General features: G+C 37.2%; 1 protein-coding gene across 1 annotated transcript in view; it reads right to left on the reverse strand.

Moving 5' to 3' along the window:
* Positions 1-25,777, reverse strand: part of GPR158 (G protein-coupled receptor 158) — a 400,375-nt gene that overhangs the window by 36,173 nt on the left and 338,425 nt on the right. Inside the window, exon 6 of the mRNA XM_032144948.2 lies at positions 15,490-15,599. Coding sequence (XP_032000839.1) covers positions 15,490-15,599 — 110 coding nt within the window. The remainder of the gene's footprint in view (positions 1-15,489; positions 15,600-25,777) is intronic.

The raw sequence follows: 25,777 nt of genomic DNA on the forward strand, positions 1-25,777 counted from the left end.
AGACTGGCATCACTGGCGTAGAAATAGGTTTTAGACACTTATCAGACATGAAGTTCTACAAGTTTATTTTGAGTATATTAAGTTATTGCTATTACAAGAAAGAAAATTCACAACTGGGTTCTAAATATATTGACAAATTTTTGTCAATTTCTGTGAGCTGCATGAGTTCTCATACCTCACATTGTTTTTCCTTTTTTCTCACCTTTTTTTTTTCTAATTGAAGGTAGATGGAATAAGGAAGAATGATGAAAAAGGGAAGAAAGAAAAGAAGGGCTGCAAGACTGTTAGAAGTCAAATCTTAGATGGTTATGAGACGAGGGGCCAGCTGGGCTTCCTGGGTTGAGTAGGGGCTCAGAAAGCTGTGAAACTCACTCATTTCCTGCATCAGGGCTTACTTCGGTCCTGCATGAATAATATTGAAGATACATGCTTAAAAGATTCCTAACACCAGGATTTCTGTATGTGGTTTTCTTCCCCAAGAAAGCTATAAACAGCGAAAATTTTGCTGTAAGCTTCCCTGTGTCCTTTCTCCCTTCCCCCTCCCCCAAAACTAAAAGGAATGTTAACTGCCCGTTTTTCTGTGACCAGCAGACCTTATCTATGCTCCCAATTCCAATTCCTTGTAAACATACTTTATAAGGTCCTGTAAGATCCTGTCTCCTTTGCCATGCCCCTGCAAGGTCATAAAGTAGATAAAACTTAAGTTGCAATTCCGGTTTTCCTCAAAATCTAAGACATGTCACAAAATTTGTTTCTCGCTCTAGTAACATCTTCCTGCCACACATATTTCTGGCCTTCAAGAGTTTAAAAGGCAATTGTATAATCTAACTGGCTACCCATTCAAGACCCCTTCCACACTGTGGAAGCTTTGTACATTCACTCGGCTCAAAAAAGCCTACAGCTTTTTCTTGCCCTCGGTCCCCTGTCTCTATCACTCGCTGCAGTCAGCTGCCACACCAATTCTTTGGTGTGGCTAGGCAAGAACCTTAAGCGTTAACAGTTAGTTAGAGCTGAAATGCCTCTCGGCATTATCTGTTCTGATCTCACTAATGTATAAAAGACAATCCCGAGGCCCAGTGAGGGGAGTCATTTATCTAAAGCAAAACAGTCAGTAGCAAAATCATCTCAAAACTCCTCTCTTCTTACTCTCATGTGAGTACTTTTTTCAGTTACAGTATTTTACCAAAATAGAACTATCTATCTAGTAGCTGGTTCAGGACCATATCATCTTTTAAAAGCACAACAGGAATCTGCCTTTCCAAACATGCCACATTTCCTCTACTTTCCTATACGCTCTTTTCTCTCTAATCTAGATGCTCGTACCTTTGAATGCCATCCCGTCTGTCTAAACTGATTCAAATCCCATTTATCCTTGTACATTCATCTCAGGAACCTCATCCAATTTACATTTTTGTCTGATAGTCCCAGGCCACAAAATTTTCTCCAATTATCACTATTATTCAGTCGGTATTTCCTGTACCCTTATAAATCTTCCTGAAGTTGGGAGATATTTTCTAAACCCCTACAGAATCTAGCACATGAAGGCAAGAAGATTTAATTGACCAATTAGTTAAACATGTCCTCTGACAGTTATGACCAGAAAGAAAAAGTTTTATGGTTTACAGGATCCCAGAAACTCGAAGAAGCAGGGTAAAATGGAATTTGGAAGAATTTTGATAACAATATAGGATGTGAGAGTAAACATTAGCTCCTGTTATGTGTCAGTATTTTGCTAAATCACAGAGGTTCAGTGCTGAAAATGGCAGTTATCTACCTGTTTTCATGTTCATTATAACTCAGTAAATATAAATGAATAGGTAATTTAAATACAATCTCAAAAATGATGGAATAGGGAACTTCAAAAGTCTATCAATCAGTCCATAAAAGCAATCAACAAACTAGCAAGAACTGTTAGAATCAACTTTTTTGGAATTCTAGAAGCTACTTAGGAGCTTATAGAAATGCAGGGGATACTTACTTAAGAAAAAAAAAAAAAAAACAGCTGAATCTGAGTAAAAAAAGAGCTATGCAGCATTTCAACTTACTTTGATTCTGTCTCATGCTCCTCAGCTCAATGGTGGCCTTCAAGACATCTGCATGCTCAAGACAGGTACCTAGTACTAGAGGAGCACAATGGACCTTATTTTCAAAGAACTGCTGTTTATTTTGACCTGGCTGGTGGATCCCTGAAAGACTGACTCAAAGGGCTTGCTTTTTGTTTTACCCAACTGCTAATTTTCCTAGGGCCGACAAAGCTAATAGGGGGTCATGTATCTAAAAGTTCAAAGGCAAGTGGATTAGTCAATGCTACCTGGGACAATGAATAATGCTTAAGACAAACAATAGACTAAACAAAAAGATTGGGAAGAAAGAATGGGAAATGAGATGATCTGGGGAACAAGAGCATTGAAAAGTACCAATATATTTCCGGGAATCGAGAAGCCTTGGAACATTCTCACAAAAGGCCTGAGAAGGGCCCAAAGCTCTCATCTCCTGCTGACCTCAGGCTCTGCACATGCAGGAGATAGAGGCTTATGTGTGTTGAAGACATACCCAATACACAAACATGCAGTTCATCTGCAAAGAATTGAGATTTTAAAAAGTATTTTTTGGTCCAAGCTTTATGAAAATCTCTGTTGAATTCGAACCCAACAGAAAATAGACTTCAATGGCCACACAAAACAAAGAATACAGACTATAAAAGTCACTTAACAAATAAGCCTGGAAAGGATGGAGAATCTGATTTTTGGATTTACCGTAATATAATATTCAAAATGTTCGGTCTCTAAAAGAAAAAATGAGGCATGCAAAGAAAGAAGATTACAGGGTCCATAAGCATGAAAAAAAAAAAAAGACACTAATAGAAACGATACCTGAAGACATCCAGGCATTAACCTTATTAGATAAAGTTTATTAAAATGTTTGTGCAACTTCTGATAAATACAGATGCATAAAACAATAAGTATAAATCTGTGTTAATGAGTTCACAATGCTTAAAGATATAATTTGCAACAATAACAACAAAAGAGGAACATAAAGGTTCATAGGAGCAAAGTTTTTGTATACGTCTGAAACAAAGTTGGTATTAATTTGAACTAAACTGTTATAAATTTAGGGCATTAACTGTAATCTCCAGGGCAACAACTAAGAAAATAACCAAAACATATGTAGTAACATAAACAAAAAGGGAATCAAAATGATACACTAGAAACTGAGAAACAAAACGGATATAAAATATATAAAAACAAATCACAAAATGGAACAAGTCCTTCCTTATGAGTAATTACATTAAATGTAAACTAAAAGGTAGAAATGGTAGAAGAGATTTTTAAAAGATGATCCAAGTATGTTTTCTATGAGAGTTACCTTAGATCTAATGAAATAATAGGTTGTAAATAAAAAGGTAGCAAATGATATTCTATGTCAATAATAAAGTAGAGCTATGGTAGCTATATTAATATCAGATAAGATATGCTATAAGATTTGTTGGAGACAAAAAATGACATTATATAATTATAAAAGGGTCAATCCCTCAAGAAGATGAACAGTTATGAACATATCTGTACTAAACATCAGATCCCCATAATATATGAAGCAAACAGGAACAGAATTGATGAGAGAAAAAGATAGTTCGATAATAATCTAAGTTGGAGACTTCAAGGTCCTGCTCTTAATAATAGATTGGATATCTACACATACAAACAATAAGGAAACAAAGGACTTGAACAGCATTATAAGCCAACTAGACCTTACAGACAAACACGGGGTATTCATCTCCGCAGCAGCAGAGTACACGTTCTTGTCAAGTGCACATGGAACATTCCCCAGGACAGACCATATGCTTGACTACAAAACCAGTCTCAATAGATTTCAGAAAATTGAAATCATACAAAGTATCTTCTGTGACCACAGTGAACTGAATTAGTAATCAAAAACAGAAGGAACACTGGACAATTCACAGATAAGTAAATATTAAACAAAATACTCTTAACGAATGGGTTAAGGAAGAACCAAAGAGAAGATAAGCTGAGATAAATGAAAATAAAAACATATCAGAACTTACAGATTACAGTAAATGCAGTGATAGAGGTAAATTTATAACTGCAAATGTTTATATGAAAAAAGAACTACATTAAGTCAATAATCTTATCTTTTACTTTAAGGAACTAAAACTTGAAGAGCAAATTTAATCCAAAACAAGCTGAAGGGAGAAAATAATAAATATTAGAGTGAAAATAATTGAAATATAGAGTAGAAAAACAGCAGAGACAATTAAAAACAATCTAAGTTGGTTCTTCCAGAAGATAAACAAGATTAAACCTTTAGTTAGACTGAGCGAGAAAAAAGACTCATTAGAGTCAGGAATGAAAGTGGAGATATTTCTACTGAGTTTATGTAAATAAAAAGAATTATAAGAGAATACTATGAATGGTGAATTTTGTTACGTAAATTTTACCTCAATACAAAATATACAATGGTTCTCTTTCTTGCAAAAAAAAAAAAAAAATTCTTCTGCATCCTCCTGAACATTGCAGACCCAGTCTCTTATAGCCCCAGGGTATCTTCAGCCATCTGGTGGTTGTTCTCCTCCCATATGTGAGATTCAGCAGGCTTAAAACCTGGGCTCTGCACTAATTTATTACCTGCAGTATGACTATTTTAAACTTATATGCACCCTTCCTTATTCATCAGAGTTCATTGTGTAATCTTAGATCTGTAAGAAAAGACTGAGGAAATGTGATAACATATCATGGTTGATTCCCTCAAATATAGGCCAAGAATGCTGAATGAACTCAAATCAGACCATAATATTAACTAAGCATAAACACCTGTTCCCTAAACCACTCCTTTGAAGCCTTTTCAGTTGTAATAATATTGCAAATAAAGGATGTTTGATGGCCATTGGGTGCTTGTGCTCCAAAAATGTTTAGTTTTGAAAAGTTTGGCATAAAAGCTTACAGAGAAACAGATTTAAATATACATACTATTGCTCCCTCCCCACTGCTTCCCCTACTCCCAGCTTACTACAGAAAGATATTTCAAACAATAAGCAGATGGTCAATTATTCTGAAGATCAAGAAGAAGCCAGATTATTCAGTTTGGGAATTACATGCTTGTTTATTTCCTTATATCCAGAGTAAATATGAATTCTAGGACCATGGTCTGCCAAGTACCTATTAGAATAAATTCTGTCCTTAAATCTCAATTATCTAGCACTGATTAATCAGCAGAAATAATTTTAAATTTTCATTCCAGGATTAGTTATTTTTTTAAAATGTAATGTTTTACTATTTAATATAACATTTTGGTATTCAAGAACACGATTTCAGATAGACTATAAAGACAAATTTATTACAGATGGTTGCCTAATAGCATCATTACTTAAATGAGCAATTTTACTACAGTCTCAAAAGGGAAACATCACTAATTGCATCACAAAATTGCATGGTTTTGTAGATAGAAAATATCTAAAATGACACCATCTTAATGTTAATATTTAAATCTTGATCTGCTCTTAATTCAAGATTTAGTTTTTGTGGTCTAAAAAAGGCTTTTCGCTAAAAAAAAAAAAAAAAAAAAAAACAACAACAGTGAATCACATAAGTATTTCCTAGAGATATCACAAGGGAAAGCTTTTTGAATCTGTTTTCTCTGTAATCAAGATTGTCCAGATTGAAATGTGGCAGAAATGACTAATAGCAAAAATGTTTCTATTTCCAAGGAAAGTTTCCATCTAATTTTATAAGACCTAATTGCTCTACTTTTGCAGCCTCTTTAGCATACTATTACAAATAAAGAATGGTATTAGACCACAGGGAACCACAAAAAGATGACAAAATTCTTTGTAAATATGAACTTCCCATTTAAGTGGTGTGATCATTTACAAAAAGACAAATACCTACTTAATTCTCAAAGCATAGTTGCACATTAATATCTTTATGTACTTTAGGTGTTAGTCCAATATAAAAGAAGTTTTAAAGATAATATTTTAGGACGGGCGTGGTGGCGCATGCCTGTAATTCCAGCACTTTGGGAGGCCGAGGTGGACAGATCACGAGGTCAGGAGATTGAGACCATCCTGGCTAACACGGTGAAACCCTGTCTCTAGTAAAAATACAAAAAATTAGCCGGATGTGGTGGTGGGCGCCTGTAGTCCCAGCTACTCGGGAGGCTGAGGCAGGAGAATGGTGTGAACCTGGGAGGCAGAGCTTGCAGTGAGCCGAGATTGCGCCACTGCACTCCAGCCTGGGCGACAGAGCAAGACTCCGTCTCAAAAAAATAAATTAAAAAATAAAAATATTTTAAAAAATCCTACTTACCATTGCATTCACCTTAACCTTAACCTTAACCCACAGTAAAATACACAAATAGGGGCTGCAACCACAAAAGTAATTTAGGAGGTTCACTGCCTGAGTCCATAACAGTTGCTGAGTTTGACTGCTCATATTTATAGCTGGTTAGATAGTATTATTAGTATTGAAGTAGAATAACTTTCAGTCACCGTCAATGAAACTTTTGGAAAGTAATTATAAAGTGCTATTGTGATTACTCTTTGGTGGTTGTGCTATTTAATTGTTTTCCCTTTGCACACCACTATATTAAAAACCCTTGACTTAAATTTCCTTGCAGGTCTCAAAGTGCCTTCCACACCACTTTGCCTATTATAGGTCAGAAGAGTTACATATTGTGACAAAGGCCTCATCTACTTTTTAGTGCAGATTGATTCCTCCATTAAAACTGTAATACATGGTCAAAGTATAAAACTATAAACAAATATAAAGAAACTAAAACCATCTAAATAGCACTAGTTATATACAAACACTGTTAGCTCTTGGATGGATTTTACTCTCTAGCATTTTTTCTATACATACATAAAATATAACATTGGATTATATCATTTATGTTATGCTTTTCTCACATAATATGGTTTTCTGAGCATTCTCATAGCATTCCATCTTTGTAAACAACATGTTCTTTGATAGCACATACCATTTACTTAAATCAGTATTTCTATATCATAAGCCACACTCTAACGAATATTCTTGCAGGTAAATCTCTGTTCACACCTTTGATTTTTTTCTTTAGATCTCAAAAAGTAAAATAATCCAGCTTTAAAAAAGCTCTTGATACACATTGCTACATATTTCAAATGAGCTGTATCGATTTACTTTCTCTCCAGCATAATATGAGAGTGTCTTACCCCACTGAATACTTACTATAAAGACAAAAATAGGTCAAAAGTAAAATAATGGAAAAAAAAATACCATGCTAACACCAATCAAAAGGAAACTGGAGTGGCTATATTAGCACCAGACAAAATAGATTTCAGAGCACAGAATACGGCAAGGGATAATGGTCATTTCATAATAATAAAAGGTTCGATTCATGAAAAGGACATAACAACTCTAAATGCTTATGTATCCCAGAATGAAACTTCAAAATACCTGAGGCAAAAACTGAAAGAACAGTGAAGAAAATAGACAAATCAGAAATTTCCAACCCCTCCTCAATAACTGATGGAACAAATAGAGAGCTAATGAGTAGGGATATTGAAGATTTGAACAGCATTGCCAAACAACTCCCAAACAGAAGAAAACGCATTCTTCTCAAGTGCCCATGGAACATTTACCAAGATAGATCACATTCTGGGTTTCAAACAAGTCTCAATAAATGTAAGCGGATTTAAGTCGCACAAGGTATGTGCTCTCACGACAATGGAATGAAATTGTAAATAACAAAAAGTTCATGGAAATCCCCCTAATATTTGGAAAATAAAAAATCACACTTCTAACTACCTTGTGGGTCAAAATAAATCAAGTTTGAAGTTATTTTGAACTAAATGGAAATAAAAACACAACTCAGTTGTTTTGGACTGAGCAAGTGCAAATGCTGGGTGAGGGGCAGCAGAGTAAGCGGCAGCCAGGTGGGCCTCTGGCACATGACAGAAATCATGGGTGTAGCTATCCAAAAACAAGCCAAGACCCTGACTCTGGGCCCAGACGACAGCAGGCAGGTGCAACAGCAGGCAGGTGATGCCAGTGAACAGCTTGCAGGAGCAGAGAGTCTCACCTTGACCTTTAAAGAAACCTGCCCCTCCCCTTTTTGCTGCCTGAAGTAATCTCATTTCCCACACATTCTCTTGCCGACTTCACATAAAGAAGAGAAATATTTCCACTTAAGAGTATACAAGATTTGAACAGAGAGTTGCTAACAAAGAATATTAGGATAATAAAGTGTTTATCAGCTATAGTCTGCTAAGTACTAATTCTGAATTACCAGATGGGTTTTTATTTATAAGTTTAAAGTTGGTTAGAACACACACTCACATGCGCACACACGCATAACAAGTTGAAACCATAACAACTCAGGCAACAAAAAATCTTGTGTTTCAGATATGGCACATAGCTCTTAAACTACATATTTTAACCAAGCCTCTTTTCAGAAATCTAGACATAAAATAGTAATGCTGTAATTAGAAATTAGAACATGTATATAAATATTTTTTAAAAAGAGAAGCTCCAGACTGAAAAGCTTTGAACGTAGCTGTTAAATAAAGTGTATTTGAAAGTCATGTGTCATACAACAAAGCAAGTAGGACATCTGCAGATGGATAAAATAAGTAAAGCTTTAAGTATCCTTAGTTCTGAGTGAACTACATTCTTCTTTTATTCATATCCAATAGTTAATGTGTTCTGAAAGGAAGGACAATTAAAATGATTTTGCTTTTATTTCTATTTTTATTCAAAAGGTACTCATTGATGTTACAGATTTTATATGAATGCAGACCTCTAGTTAATAAAACATGTCTTGTCAGTATGCTTATATTTCCCAAATCTCTTCTATGAGTAGACTAAACATATTAATCTATTAATGGAGCTACTCATGGCAGAAATCCCTGATTCGTTTCTGAAAGTTAAATGTATATACCAACCCAGTTAAAAGCATTAGGCCATTTAGCTGGGGGCCTCTGCCAGCCAGACAGGACAGTAGGATCAGAAGTCACTGGAGGTGGCGGGGTGGGGAGGAATGAGCAGAGGGAACGATCTAATCTTCTAGCCAGCTAGAGATTTTACAATTAAAGAGTGACTCTTTGGAGCTTAGAAAGTTTCGTTCTTGTTTTCATGGTTTCTGGGGGAGCCATTCCTAATGATAAGCTGTGTGCAAGATTCCGAGGGAGCTCCAGGAAGCTCCAGACAGACTGCAAGTATGCCAATGAAGAGAAGACGAATGCAGGAAGAAGTGAGAGGTCACTGCCTACTTATTCCTCGGGTTTCAAGGGCCTCCCTTCTGTGCTTCCAAGCATATGAATGATGAGAATGACAAATATGTAGGGTTTGTAAAACTAAGACCTGTAACTACACAGTTTCTGAGATTTAGCTAGAATAGAGATAGCACACAAATGGGTCTGGGCATCAGCATGGGTCTTTATGGTGCATTCCACACTAATGCTTCCTCGATTAATAAAATCATGAAGAAAATTTATATTTGTTAAGAGCCAAAGGACTTTTGATCTTTCCTGTTAAGTACAATTTAAAATGATAAAAATGTCTTTAGGGAAACCTTAAATCTTCATCTCAAAAAGCCTAGGGTGGCACTTTAATAAACAGGAAAAGAGAAAGTCAAGTCACTTACAGAACTTTTGTTTTCAACGTTTGTAAATGCTAGTATGAGAGTTAGTTCTGAAAGATCATTTCAATCCTTAATCCTCTAAGCGTTCATCTTGAGCATGTTAATTTTCTCTAAGATGTTTGGCGGTTCTACTGGTATATGAGAAGTGTGGATGAGGTAAGGGTTGGCTATTTTCCAAATCACCTCTGCGGCTAGTAGACGTTCCTTGGCTTTCGAACTTGCTCAGCTTCCTGTCCAAATAGTACACTCATTGACTGGGAGAGAGACCTTCCTTGGAAGCTTAAGAATGAGTCCCGTTTTTCTGGTGAATCCCGTGGTTCTTAAGAAATGTCGCTATGAGTAATTCTCCACTTAAAGATACTCTACATCCCAGAGTAGGCAGCCAGTAAAGACAGAAACCCCCATGAGTTCAGCAGAAAGAAGGGCCTGAAATCCGTATCATTACCAGGATTCACATGGCAAGGTCTTTCCATTTTCTAGTCAGAATGCAATGTTCACAGCTAAGTGTTCAAAGGATGCTTTATTGGTGTATTATTTTGGCTGAGGTGGGAAACTGGCTAAAACTGTTTTGAAATTGCTTCATGTTAAAACCCTTGGGGTCATGACTTAGGATCTTAAACAGCATCCACCTGTGTGCTGGGTGGAGTCAATGGAAGAAAACTTTTATTAGAGGAATCTTCTGGATTCCGGAGGCATTTATATTTTGGCCTTCATAAATGAGGGCTAAGCAACACTGTTCTGTGGTCTGTTGAGGCAGATGAGTCTATACGCAATCAACCAAGTCGAATAACTGCACTTCAGACATTTGCCTAAGACACCATCTTAAACTCTCTGTTGTCACCTAGTGGTTGTCACAAGTTATGTATCCTTATAAGAATACATAAAATAAAAAAAAAGTAAATGTCTTCCAGTCACTTTTCAAACTTTACTAGGAAACAAACTAAAACGTTTAAAATAGAAACCTTCCCCCAAACTGTAAATATTTGGTGCTAATGAGGACAGTGAAGAAAACAGCTAAGGGTTGTACCCAGAGCAAAGAGTACTGAATAATGCATGAAATGACAAATCCCAGGCCAGAGTCAGAAGATAGCTTTTCACAGCTTGCTTAAAAATTCATTTGAAACATAGTACAAAAAAGTCTTTTTTTTTTTTTCTTGATTAGCCCTAAAAAAAGGAAAAGCCAAAGAGTCTTCAGACACCATATTATAGGAAATAGGAAAATGTTCTTTCAGCATCAAGTTTCTAAATCTTTTTTCACCCCCTTTCATTTCAAACATTTGCTCACTCTGCCTCTTGAAAATATACCTGGCTTTTCTGAGCGTAGAGATACTGCCTTCTCAAGTTTCTGTAAAATAAAATTGCTTAGCAGGGATTCTGTGAACCCACACATCATGGGAATGCTAGGTGTTCTTTTAGATCTGCCCCACATCACTACATACTAAGTCAAACACATCCAAGGTTCCTGAAGGAAGTTCCTTTTTGTAAATAAACCTTCATTGTTTGTGCCTACTTCAGCTCATTTTTATGATCCACATTGACCTAGCTAAAAGCTGCACTCTTTCCTTTCTTTCCTTTCTTTTTCCTTTCCCTTCCCTTCCTTCCTCTTTTTCTTTCTCTTTCCTTCTTTCCTTCCTTCCCCTCCCCTTCCTTCCCCTCCCCTTCCTTCCTTCCCCTCCCTTCCTTGCCCTCCCCTCCCTTCCTTGCCCTCCCCTCCCTTCCTTGCCCTCCCCTTCCTTCCCCTCCCCTTCCTTCCCCTCCCTTCCTTCCCCTCCCTTCCTTTCCCTCCCCTTCCTTCCCCTCCCTTCCCCTCCCTTCCTTCCTCCCCTTCCTTCCTCCCCTTCCTTCCTCCCTCCCTTTCCCCTTCCTTCCTTCCTTCCTTCCTTTTCTTTCTTTTCTCTCAAATAGTTTCAGCTTCTAATAAATTACATTGCATGAATGGCTTGCCAGTGAGGTGGGGCTATGTGAGTGGTCTGCCTGGGGGTGTAGGCAACAAGAGGAAAATTTTCCAAATGTCTGTGAGAATTTAAGGCAATAATAAAGACAACTAAAAGCTGGTCTTTTTATAATCACCACATACTGTTGATTCTAAATAATGACAGTGATAAAAAACAGAATACACCTTTCTAAAGGGACAGGCCACTTCACCCCAAACCCCAACTTCGTGCAACTGTGTTTCTTTGTTAATAAACAAGGGACCCTTTTATAATTTTCCTTTGGATTATTATAGTAGTCTTTGGCCACATGACTCTCAAATGTGGGGAGAGGCCACCGTAGAAAATAGTGGGAGATTTGGTAAAAGTGAACAAAACCTTTATGTTCTCATCCCAGACTAATAGTATTTATCAAATGAAAATAGTATTTATTTTCATTTCTGGTGACAGAGTGTGATCCTATTTCTGTTTCATGTTTGTTTCAAGTTTTCAGTGCTACAGGAATTCTATAAATACTACAATCAATTAATGAGAGACCCAGCTGATAAGAGAAAGAAGTATCTAATAATTCCACTAAGCCAGAAGGGAAATGGCTGAAATAAAACAAAAACTCAGATCTTTACTGCCTATCCTATCCTCAAGAGACTATAACAGTCATTTCATAAATCAGTACTCATAATTTCCTGAGAATTTTCTGCCTAGAGAGGTATGGTTTACTTTTAATTTTTTAAAACCTTGAAATGAAAAGTGGAATAAAAATGAAGCTATGGTATTCAAAAGGCATTATCCCTTAGCTTGGGCTACTTTGATCCCTCAAGCTACCCTGGATCAGCTCCTTCGAAAGCCTGGTTCTTTAGCTTTCCCTTCAATGGGTGACATTCCCCCATCCTTCCAATGAATTCCATTTTTGCTTGATTTAGCCATAATCCATTTCTGTTCAGCCAAATCCATTTGGTTCTGTACAGCCATAACCCATTTTGTTTGCAGCCAAAAAACCCTACTTGACACATTTACCTACATTCAAATTATACTTAGTCCCTACAACTTTACCATCTTAAAGTTATTAAACGTTAAACCATTTTACAGATGAGATATTAAACCATCTTACAGATGAGAAAACTAATTCTCAGATGTTAATTTATTCTTTGTTGTATAAATAAGTAATGGCAGAATCGAAGTTCCAATTTGGATTTGTCAGGATTTACATCTTTCCTCTCTATCATGTCACCACAAAAGCTTAGACGTCCCTCCTTCAGGGCCATGTGTTTCTTGACTCTAGGAGACACCTGCCAAAACCACCCTTTGCAGCTCCATTGACTAGAACCATCCACCCATCCACCCATTCATTCATTCATTCATTCATTCATTCAACAAATATCTCAATACATACTATGGGAAAAATACAGCACTAAATCTGGGGAGCACAAAGCTGGTTCAGCTGGTCCTTCCTTCAGATTGTTCACATTTCTATGGGATGCTGATTGTTCAGTTTATAGATGTTAACAATGTTGGAATCAGTTAAATTTAAGCAATATAAAGAAAAAAACAATATAATAGTAAAGCCATATGGTTCACAGAGGATAAGAATGATTCAGCTCATTACATTAGCAATAGCTTCAATCTAAGCCTTTGGTGGAGAAACTCTTCACTGCAATGACTTCTAGAGATACAAAGTCAGAGGGAAAATAGTTTTAATTTCGAATAGTTTTAATTTCGTTTTTTAAAATAAAAGAGATAATGTTCTAACACAGTTTCCCAAATTCCAATCATTTGCATACTAGTGTCAAGATTTCTGCTGTATCTGTGCATCAACTAATAATTTCTTTAAGTCAGTTTTATATTTATTGTTTTAAAATATTTAAAGGAAGCTTTATATCACTACCTTATCACTATCTAGTGATAGTCACACTTTCCATAAATAGAAAATAACTATAAAATAAATGCAATGAAAGAAAGATAATGAATCTCATGGAGACAGCATTGCAGTGAAAAGCTCTGAAACTGAAGCCTGATCTGCTCTTCATTGCAAAGGAAGATTGGAAACTATTCAGCAAGTGTTAAAGACCTACTAGTTCCCAACTAATCTTTCTCTTGAAAATAATCAGAAGGATTGAAGGAGAACCTGCATGGAAGTAATTTTCTCATTAAATGATTCAGTGCTACTGAACACTGGGTTCACATCCCCCTAAACATCCTCTCGCCGACCACAGCGTTATGTGTTCCAGACACTTGGAGACATGCTGAGGTAGAGCACAGTGAGTCAGGGGAATATGAATGAGTTATGTGTGGAGAGAATGACGGGAAGCAGCTTCCAGGGCTGCATCTGACATTTTTCATTCATTCACTCATCTACTCGTATGTATTAAACATGTCCCATGGGTCAGTCATTTGTGCTGAGTGCTGGGGATTCAATAATGGTATAATTCTCACTACAAGGAGAAAGTAAATGAAAGTGAAGACAAATAAGAAAACTATAAGGCACCATAAGTATTATAATAGAGGACCCACTAGACTCCAAGTGCTAGACTAACAGGGACAGAGTTCATCTTCAAGTCTCAACAGGGTGTCTGTTCTTTCAGGGTTTCTAGAAGGCTTACTGTCCACAGGGGCTGTCATTGATTTCTCATTTTCTTTGGTGAGCACCAGTTGGAGAACAGCTATCATATAAGAAATGGAAACCTGGAAGGTAGTTGAAGAAGGATGCTGGAGGGAAGTGTGCTGTGATGTGGATAGAATACAGTGAGAGTCAGGGAGAACATTAGAGACTAGTCGAATCTCTCCTTTTGTAGGAAACAGAAGCCTATGATTTATTAGAGTTAGAGGCTAAATTGGGATTTAAATAGGATCTCCTGAAACCTAATCCAATATTCTTTGTACTTTATCGCATATATAAGAAGGGAATCTTGAGAGTCAAACATATTCACTTTTTTTCCCAAAAAGATAAAAGGATAATCTAGAGCATTCTCAGTGATTAAGTACCAAAAGAGAGAAAATGAAAATAAAATTTCTTATGTGGTAGACAGTGTAATTAAACCACTGTATGACCCATATTCGGAGATTTTTATTCAGAAACATGTATGGCCAGACTAGCATGAACATATGAATGGCTTACCATGGTTATCAAAACAGCTTTAAAGCTGATCAGTACAAAGGGTTTTCTTTATAGGGATACGGTTTTACCCTGCAGGGAAAGTTGACTGTTTATCTCCTATGCTCTTTGGCATCACTTAATTGAGACTTTCTTTAAACTTGGAAAAAGGAGGCAAGGGAAAGCCCTGGAACAATTTCCAGCCATTCCTAGCCTTTGTAGATAGGTAGTTTATTTTATCGCTTTCCCTCAGCCCCCACCCAATATTTAGGTGGTTTTAGAACTAAGTATTAGGGAACTTACAGCATTCTCCATTTTCCAAGGCTGATAATCACTGAAGCACACTGGTTAAGGAGAAAAGCCAAAAGCACTATTTTCTGAACTTCACCCATAGAATATCAGCAGGATTACCTTGGGGCATGGAACTTGGGAATGGAGGACAGTAGTTTTTGTCAAATAAGTGTGTTTCTGTATGGGATTCTACGGTCACTCTGGATATGTATCCTTATTTCAGCTGTATTACCTTTGTATTCCTTCCTGTCCTGAACTAGTAAATACTGTTTCATATTTTAAACTTATTGTTTATTAGGAACTAACCCTTTCCATAACCAATGACACATTTTATTGAAGCATCTTGTTCAAATAATTCAGTTGTATTAAATATTTCCCTGAAGAATCCAAAAGATGTCACAACTTGAAAGTGAAAAATATATAGTATCTTGCTATCTAAATTCTTGAAATTGAGCCATTTAAGTGGTCAGCCCAGCTAACAATTATGTGCCAAGCTGATCACTTTGATCCTTCCATGAGAATGACGATGAATAAAATATATATATATACCTGTGAAGTTTGAGAGTGACAGTTCCGTAAACAGTAGCAAAACCAAGAAGACGGACCCATCTTAGGAGAATACAGCGAAATGTGCTTGGCTCAAAGTACAAAATAACAACCTGTGGGATGAAAACAGAAAGAGACCTTCAGTATCAACTGATGACCCACAGACCCAAGTCAATATTTCATAACCTGATGTTTCATACATAGGAATTTTGATATAAGCATACACCTATCTGAATACTTCTTTAAAATACTATTTTGACCATTTATTGTCCGGACCAAAGAAATACAGAGTCTCCCTACTGCTTATTAAATAAAACCTAAATTCTTAAAATTTTCTAACTTTGGGGGGAAGGATAGCATTAGCAGATATACCTAATGTTAAACGACGAGTTAATGGGTGCAGCACACCGACATGGCACATGTATACATATGTAACAAACCTGCATGTTACACACATGTACCCTAAAACTTAAAGTATAATTTTAAAAAAAATCCAACTTTTAGAAGTTTCTATCAACTGTCTCTAAGTCTTTGGTGTATGTCCAAACTTACCTCTCCTTATTGTCCAAAACGAGCAAGCGAGGATAGTCCCGTTGCCATTCTCCCCGCAGAGCCACTTGTTCCCACCTCCACACTTCTGGCAATCCCTTTACCCCGTCTGAAACAGCCCTGAGATTGCCGTGTACTGCATCTTGCAAACAATCTACCAGTCCATATTTACTACTTGGCTCAATTACCTCACTAATTCCATACTTTCTCACTCCAGAGTTTTCGTTCAACAAATATTAAGCGTTGCATTTACCCTGAACCAGGCACGGTGCTACGTGCTGCTCATACAAGATACAAAGGCCAGGAAGAGGGGGAAAAGAGACATGGAAATAGGAAATTGCATTCAAGTAACATAGGTACTGTGATAAATATTTCTACAATTTCAGTGGGACCACAAAGAAACGAGTGGCCAATTCCAGGGGAGAGTGAACAGATAACGTGCAAGACACTCTACTAGTTTTCATATGCTACTGTGCGATTTTGAGTGAGTCCTTGTAGAATAAGAATTGGTTTGACTCTGCCTAAGAAACCTTGCAGTGCTAAAGGATTAATACTATCGAAGCGCACAGGCTCTCAATCTTCGCTGGAGCAGCTGGCCTGAACTGTTTCTTCTAAAAGCGAGGTCGTAACAGAAAATATGCCCACTGCCAAAACCCTGAGTATGACTTTTGTTTTTCCCTGCCAGAGTTGTGCATATTGCTGGGGGCCATGGGGTAGGTACTGACATTTTCTTGCTGATATTTTACAAATATAGCCCCTCTCTCTAGCAGTGCCAAGAATGAATCACCTAAACTCTCCTGGCATTTGTCAAGTAGTTCTACTACACAAAGACATTACGTTCTCAAGGAATGGAGAAAATATGGACAAAAGTGTTAAGGAGAAATTAAAGAAAGGTAAAAATTGGTGTGAACAGGAGATAATGTTGTTTTGCGTGCTCCTGAAGTCAAGCAAAAATATTCAACTTTATTATTTCACATGCACAGAATTTGTCCTTAGTTTTCCAATTTACCAGGTCTACGTGAAGATACAGATAAATATTTTCCTTCAGGATTTAATCTACCAGAAAAATGTCTAGATTCAGGAAAAAAAAGTAAAAACCTGTTTTTACTATTTTCACAAAACAAGTTAAAATTCTACAAATTTGTATTCCAAGTTTGAACTCGTGTATTTCAGACATATTTCTTTGCATAGTAGTTCAATAGGAATAAAGAGTTCTGCAAAGCAAGTTTTATTGTTTACTAAGGACTTGAAGCTAAAAGGGGGAGGAAAAACTTAGGAGGGGGAAGACAAATGAAAAAACCTTGACAGAAGAGTGAGGTATGTGGGCGCACATGTGCTCCTTCTCATGGAAGAGAGAATGATAGATCAGAGACTACGCATACAGGGGTCTCAAGTCTGGAATATGTAAAATCTCAAATATTTCCACTAGAAATGGCCATAGAAATTCTTCTGGAACAGTGGATTCTTGGGAGCTGCAAAATCCTATCAGTAAAGCTTTTCATTATCAACCAAGCTTTCTCTAGGTAACGAATGAGCAAAGGTGAACAACTGTAATATAGAAGTCTACATAATTTTTACTTAAAAATACTTACTTTTGAGCTGTCTGGGAACTACTGATATACCTTCAAACTTTTTCTTTCACAGATAAAGAAGTTCAGCATTTGTTAGTATAAGTGAAAGATCGGGTTGGCCAGAAATACATGAAATAACAGTATTTTTCAGCATCCATGGTGGAGGTATAAGTTCAAAAATAATAAGAAACGAAATTCTAGTAATCTAAATAAAATGTGTTATTAAAATAGTTCAGCAAATAGTGGACTGTAACTCTTAGTTTGCATGTGCCACAGGCAATGCTGGTGGTAGGAGAGAGTACAGGCTTTGAATCCAGTCTCCCTGGGTTCCAATTCTGGGTCTACTCTTTCTTAGTTGTCGGGCTTGCACAGTTTATTTAATATTGCATTGCTATACTTCAGTTGTCCCATTTGTAAAATGGGCACAGCAACAAAATACTTCATCTTGGAAATATATCGAAGCTTAAATGTAATAGTGTGTGGTAAGCAGTCAAACACAGTGCCCGGTACAATGAGTATTCACTAAGTATTGGCTAATATTATTAGGACAGTTGATTTATTTACGCTTTGTTCTAAAAGTTACCATTCTCATTGCAGCACAATTATATCTCATCATCTCAACAAATTCTTTTCTGATCACCCCAGCCACCCCTTCTTTTGAATTCCTACTATGACTTTTAGACTATATGCTGCTTCTACTGCATCTTACATTGTAGTTATCTGTATGGTTGCCTCTCTGAATTAAATGTAGAATTGAAGAAGGGCCTGTTCCTCAGTATATGCTGCGTGCTTTACAAACTAAAAGTTTATACATACTAAATATTTGCTCAATGATCTATTTTAGCCAATTTTAAAAGGAAAATGTTACCTTCAAAATAAACGATTTGAAAACTGATTAGGGCTGCCTAATCATTAGTATCCTAATTGACATATTCAATATTTATTTACTCTGTGCGAGGCGGTAAGGGATTTGGAAGCCATAAAAAACATCAGATGTGGATTAGGTCTTCAAACAAGTTATAATTTCACACAGTGAATGTTACATGTAAGTGATAAATATGATTTACTAAATATTTAGGCAACACTATATGCTAGACACTAAATTAAGCATTTTTGCATACATTTACTCATTTAATCCTCACAATACCTTAGAAAGACGAGACTTTGATTTTACTGAAGGGAAATAAGGCAAAGATAATTGAAGTGATGTGCTCAGGGTTACACAGCTAGGAACCGTCAGAGCCAGGATCTGAATCCAGGCAGTTTGGTTCCAGAGTTCCTGCTCATAAGAACAATGATGTCATCCTGTCTCCTAACTGGCTCTACTGTGTGGGGGAGGTGATGAATGCCATCACCCTGTGAATTGCATTATAATGAGGATCTCAGAGGAAAGGGAAATTACTGGCAGTGGAAACAAGTGAAATTATCCTGGAAGGGCTGACAAGTGAGTAAGAACGGAAGGAGGAACAGGCTTAAGTGTTCATTCAGGCAAAGACGAAAGAGGGAGGGAGCCCAGGACAAAAGCATATTGTGGGAAAGTTCCGGAGTGTGGAGCGTATAGTTACAGCCAGTAAGACAAGAGGAATCATGTAAAGAAAGCTTTAAAACAGATGGAGCCAGATCATTGTAAGCTTTGAATAACAGGGTGGAGAATTCAGATTTTATTCCAGGAGCAGTATACATGGCATTAAAGCTCTCTGAGTTGAGGTCAGCAGTGTGTGCACCAGGGAATCCATCTGGCTACAGCACGGAAGAGCATAGGTTGGACTATGGAAAGGGGAGAGACTGAAGGCGAGAGGACCAGTTGGAAGAAAAAAAGAAAAACCAAGTTCATCTTCCCCACCGAACGTTTTCCTATTTCTTATTCCAGTGTCCGTCATTTCAGTTCCCAAATGGCGACTGATGGGATCTTTCTCATCATCTCACTTCCCTGCTTAGAACCTTTCAGTGGCTCTCAATACTCTTAGGAAAAAGTCAAAATTATTTAAGATGCTTAGCAAAAGTCTTCACACTTGGAGCTAGCTGATCTCTACTACATCATTACTTCCACTAACCTGATCCCTGCGGTCCTTGCATTTGCTGACTCTTCTGGCTGGATGCTCCTTACACAACTGCTGTCTCACTTGTACCTGGCTTTCTCCTGTTCACCCCTTCAAGCCTCAGCCCAAATATCCCTTCCTCTAGGAAGAACATGCCTCCCCTGTGGCTTAGCACACTGTCCCTGCTTGTTAATCAGGACTTCCCTCTGGTAGGCTGCAGGCTCCGTGACAACCATGGGTTTTCGCATTCACTTCTGTGACACTGGTACTAGCAGCGTCCTGGCACACAGAAAGTGCTCAGTAAATATTTCTTGGATGAAAGGAAAAATAAAGCTATCGGGCAAAGGCAAAGAAGGATGTAACTAATATGGTGAGAGGGAGAATTCATTCATTCATGGGGATACAGGAAAGAAGATGCGAATCAAGAAAACTGGGCAACCTGTTATTTGTTGAGGCAAAAGGGAATATAGTGTCAAACATAATGTAAGATTTTAAGCCTGGGTGACCTGGAGGATGATTGTACTTGAAATGAAACAGCAAAAAGAAAAGGATGCATAAGTCTGCAGAAGACATTTCGAAGTCTGCTCGATTGCCTTGACTCTTTGGATACCGAACACAGCTAATGGGGGTGAACAAGAGAACCACAAAGGAGAAGACTATTAGGCTTCTCAAATATGCACAAAATAAAAGAATGCTTTACAATAGAATAACTTTTTTGCAAGTATAGACACACCACTAGAGACTCATAAAATTAATCTCCACTGTGTCTGCTCAGTAGACACAATGCCTAGTGCTTTTAAAAGAGAAATGCTAACAAGACACAGTGGTCATTCCCTGCCTCATCCTGCGTGTCTCGGCTCAGGGCGGACATTCATGACTTTCTCCAGCATGCCTCAGACTGAGTTAGGTTTCCATCTTATTTGCATGTTATTTACTGTCATCAAATGCTGAGCTTTTCTTTGTTGCACTCATCAGCTCTCCTTGGAAATAATTCTGTAATTCATTTGTTTAATGTATCTTCCTAGTTTATAAAGGTGCACCAGGGTAGCGATTGTAACTAATTCTTGATTGCACGTCCATTCCCTAAGATAGTACCTGGCAACAGGAGATAATTAGTACATGATGTGGAAGGGATGAGATTAAAAAAGGAAGGAAGGATGGGAAGAAGAGAGGAAGTGAGCAAGGAATGTTCATTTTTGGAAATGCTGAGTAAAAGTTGCCTACGGGACATCGAATTTGGATCTAGGTTTGTAACAGTTAATATAATCTGTAACAAGCAAAAAACCAAAACCAAAAATGAGATTAGAAAGTTCAATATTTTCAAATCCCCCAAATTTAACCTTTTATCATTAAAAATATTATCTATAAACAACCCCATCAAAAAGTGCTATGAACAGACACTTTTCCAAAGAAAACATTTATGTAGCCAACAAACACATGAAACAATGCTCATCATCACTGGTCATTAGATAAATGCAAATCAAAACCACAATGAGATACCATCTCATACCAGTTAGAATGACAATCATTAGAAAGTCAGGAAACAATAGATCCTGGAGAGGATGTGGAGATATAGGGATGCTTTTACACTGTTGGTTGTAGTGTAAATTAGTTCAACCATTGTGGAAGACAGTGTGGCGATTCCTCAAGGATCTAGAACCAGAAATAACATTTGACCCAGCAATCCCATTACTGGGTATATACTCAAAGGATTATAAATCATTCTACTATAAAGACACATGCACACATATGTTTATTGCAGCACTGTTCACAACAGCAGAGACTTGGAACCAACCCAAATGCCCATCAATGATAGACTGGATAAAGAAAACGTGGCACATATACACCATGGAATACTATGCAGCCATAAAAAAGGATGAGTTCATGTCCTTTGCAGGGAGATGGATGAAGCTGGAAACCATCATTGTCAGCAAACTAACACAGGAACAGAAAACCAAACACCGCATGTTCTCACATATAAGTGATAGCTGAACAATGAGAACACATGGACGCAGGGAGGGGAATATTATACACCAGGGCCTGTCAGGGGTTGGCGGGGTAGGAGAAGGATAGCATTAGGAGAAGCACCTAATGTAGATGATGAGTTGATGGGTGCAGCAAACCACCATGGCACGTGTATACCTATGTAACAAACCTGCATGTTCTTCATGTGTATCCCAGAACTTAAAGTATAACAAAAAAATTATATATAAACATATATTTTAACAAAATTATTATAAAACATTCCTTTTGAAATCTCAATGACAAATTTCATAACAGACTGTAACAGTGAAGAAATTGAGAAAAGTCACTAAGCTGAAGAATTTATGAATTATGATAATAGTGATATACTGATAGCTATCATTTTTATGTCCCAATAATAGCTACACATGCCTCCCAACAATATGCACTGATTACCATGCTAGACATATTACCTATATTTAGGGTCCAAAATATACTTTATTATCTCTATTTTAAAGTAAAACAGACTGAGTTGTAATGGGATTAATTAATTTGCCCGTGATTATCAAAATAATTTTTAAACAAGAACCCATAAAAAGTTCCTTTACTGGAAGAACTGCCTAAGGCATAATTCCAAAGTATGTATCACAAAAATAAATAAATAAAACACCATGCTGATTCTGATACTAAGGGCCAGTGATAGTTATAAAGATGCTGCATTGAATTTGTGGGCTACAGGAGTAAAGCATACCACTCTATTTATTAAGTAACCTAGGGACTGAAGAGCTTGCATAATTGCTGGATGAATGATCACAGCATATAAAGTATAGGTGTCGTAAAATGAGACATCCTAGGTTAAAGAGGATGGGCTGAGTGGAAAAGACATCCAGGATCAGCAGCAGCAGATGTCACACCCAAACCACCACCTTTCCTTTACCTTTAAGAATGCCTCTTGGGAACTCACTATAATTTGCCTAGAGGTTTGTTTCTCCCACAGTCTTTGAGAGAAAGGCTTCAGTGTGAAGACCTAAGGTAGATATACCTCAGTGTGTGTTTGAAGGACTTGCTTCATAACCATGGGAAGTTTTTTCAAATGCTCTCAACATTCTTATACCATGGAATACTATTGAGCCATAAAAAATAAAATTGTATCTTTTGTAGCAACATGGATGGAACTGCAGGCCGTTATCTTGAGTGAAACAACTCAGAAGCAGAAAGAAAATTCCTGCATGTTCTCACTCATAAGTAGAAGCTAAATAATCTGTACCCAGGGACATAGAGTATGGAATGATAGACAAAGGGGACTTGGAAAAGTGGAGAAGTGAAAGGGGGTGGCTGATGTGAAATTACTTAGTGCGTATAATAAACGTTATTTAAGTGATGGATACACTAAAAGCCTAGTCATCATTACACAACATAGACATGTAACAAAATTGCACTCGTACCCCTTAAATTTATACAAAAAATTCAATCAAATGATCTTAGTGGTAGGATACTCAAGTCATCGAGTTTTTAAAAAGTATTGCTGGCTGGGTGCAGTGGCTCACACCTGTAATCCCAGCACTTTGGGAGGCTGAGGTGGGTGGATCACTTGAGGTCAGGAGTTTGAGACTAGCCTGGCCAACATGATGAAACCCTATCTCTACCAAAAATAGAAAAATTAGCTGGGCAGGGTGGTGAACACTTGTAATCCCAGCCACTTGGGAGACTGAGGCATGAGAATTTCTTGAACCTGGGAGGCAGAGGTTGCAGTGAGCCGAGATTGAGCCACTGCACTCCAGCCTGGGTGACAGAGACTCCATCTAAAAAAAAAATACGTAAAATAAATAAGAATAAAAAATAAAGAGTATTGCTGTGGTAGAAACAGCCTTCTAGGCTTTCCTGTCAGGTACAAAGAAATCTTTAAAATTATTCTCCCATTTCAAAGATTTCAATTTCAATAACAAAGAAATTATTCTCCCATTTCATTGAATGTGATTTTGTTAACATGTTTTGAAGTCTGCTTGATTGCCTGGACCCTTTGGCTACTGAACGCAGCTAAGAGGGGAGAAATAGAGAACTATAAAGGAGACTATTAGACTTCTCAAATATGCTCAACTTAGAAGTAGAACTTTTTTTTTTTTTTTTTTTTTTTTTTGAGATGGAGTTTCACTCTTGTTGCCCAGGCTGGAGTGCCATGGTGCGATCTCGGCTCACTGTAACCTCCACCTCCAGGGTTCAAGTGATTCTCCTGCCTCAGCCTCCCAAGTAGCTGGGATTATAGGTGCCCACCACCACACCCGGCTAATTTGTTGTATTTTTAGTAGAGACGGGGTTTCACCATGTTGGCTAGGCTGGTCTCGAACTCCTGACCTCAGGTGATCCACCCGCCTCAACCTCCCAAAGTGTAGGGATTACAGGCGTGAGCCACCGCGCCGGGCCCATAGAAGAACATTTTTTAACAGAATAACTTATTTGCAAGTATATAGACACATTGATAGAGACAGAAAATTAATCTCCACCATTTCTGCTCAGTAGATACAATGCCCAGTGCTTTTAAAAGAGGGATGCTGACAAGGTACAATGATGAGAAGCCAGCACGGTCCAATGCTATTCCCAAAGCTCTGAGAGTCAAAGGTGTGAAGCTCTTGGTTTAGGCCTGATCTCTTTAGAATCTGAGCAATAGTGTTGAACACAGCAGTTCCCCTTTCCTAATTGACTCTCCAAGTGTTATTTGCTTCAGTTCAGTGAAACTGGTTGTGAATTTAATCACTTTTACAGGTAAGTGAGGTGTTATGTGCTTTGGGGTTTCTGTTAGTAGAGAGTGTGAGAACAGTTTTACTTACAAAAAGAAATAAAAGAAAAAAGATTACTGTGTACTAGGAGGCATGGGAACAGACTCAAGTGGCAAGATTTTTGTTGATGAAGTTGTCCTTTGATAAGGATTTGAAGAACATCTGAGGCTTTAAGGACTCTCTACCATATTTATAATTTCCCCCTGCTTCCTCCAAGGAAAGAGCTTACTAGTCAAATATTTTCCAGAGCTGCTCATCCCCAGGTTTGCTATGCTGCCAACAACCTAACAACATGGGAAGAATTAAGCTGATTATTTTCCTTGATGGAGGACACTCCACAAAGGTCATACTAGTATTAAACTAAACCTTGTGTGTAACCTCTCCAGGTTTGCTTTGTTTGAAGTACAAGGCTGGAAATGAGTCATTAGCCAGAGCCATGTGCATTGAAGCACATTTACTCAGGATCATCTTTTATGGGCCTTTATTCAATGTCCCGTGGTGTGTTCTAAAATTCTTTTTTTTTTTTTTTTTGAAATTGAATTTCTACTTTACACCATACATAAAAATCAATTACAGGTGCACAAAAGACATAAATGTGAAAGGCATCACTTTAAGACTTATAAAATAGAATACAATCTCTTCATGATTTTGGTGCAGGAGATAATTTCTTAAACATAACTAAAAATTTTTAACCATATAAAAAGTAAAAGATCAATAAATTTGGTTTCATTAAAATCAACATGGAAAGAAAATTTAAAAAAAACATATACTGGGAGAAGATATTCACAAGATATAGAATTGGTACAGTGTTGTTATCCAGAATGTGTAAAGAATTTTTATAATTCCATAAGAATAAGCAATTTGAAAAAATAGTGAGCATTTTAGTGGAATTATGATTGGCAAGTAAATCAATGAAAAAGATTCTAAACCTCACTAGTAATAGATGATTTATTATAATGAGATATTATTTTACACTCATTAGTTTGGTAAAATTAAGTCTGGCAATCAAAAATCTTGATATGTATATGGAGGAACAGGAACTTTAATATACAGCTAGTGGGAATGTAAAGTGGTACATTCCTTGTGGAAAAAACTTTTAAATTCAAATTGTACGCATGGTCTATACCTAGCTATTTCATGTAGGTGTAGGTTTTAGATAAACTTTTTAAATATATATATATACATTTTATTATACTTTAAGTTCTAGGGTACATGTGCACAACGTGCAGGTTTGTTACATATGTATACATGTGCCATGTTGGTGTGCTGCACCCATTAACTTGTCATTTACATTAGGTATATCTCCTAATGCTATCCCTCCCCCCTCCCCCAACCCTACGATAGGCCCCGGTGTGTGATGTTCCCCTTCCTGTGTCCAAGTGTTCTCATTGTTCAT

The sequence above is a fragment of the Hylobates moloch genome, unplaced genomic scaffold, assembly GCF_009828535.3.
Source record: "Hylobates moloch isolate HMO894 unplaced genomic scaffold, HMol_V3 SCAFFOLD_3, whole genome shotgun sequence".
NCBI classification, from domain to species: Eukaryota; Metazoa; Chordata; class Mammalia; order Primates; family Hylobatidae; genus Hylobates; species Hylobates moloch.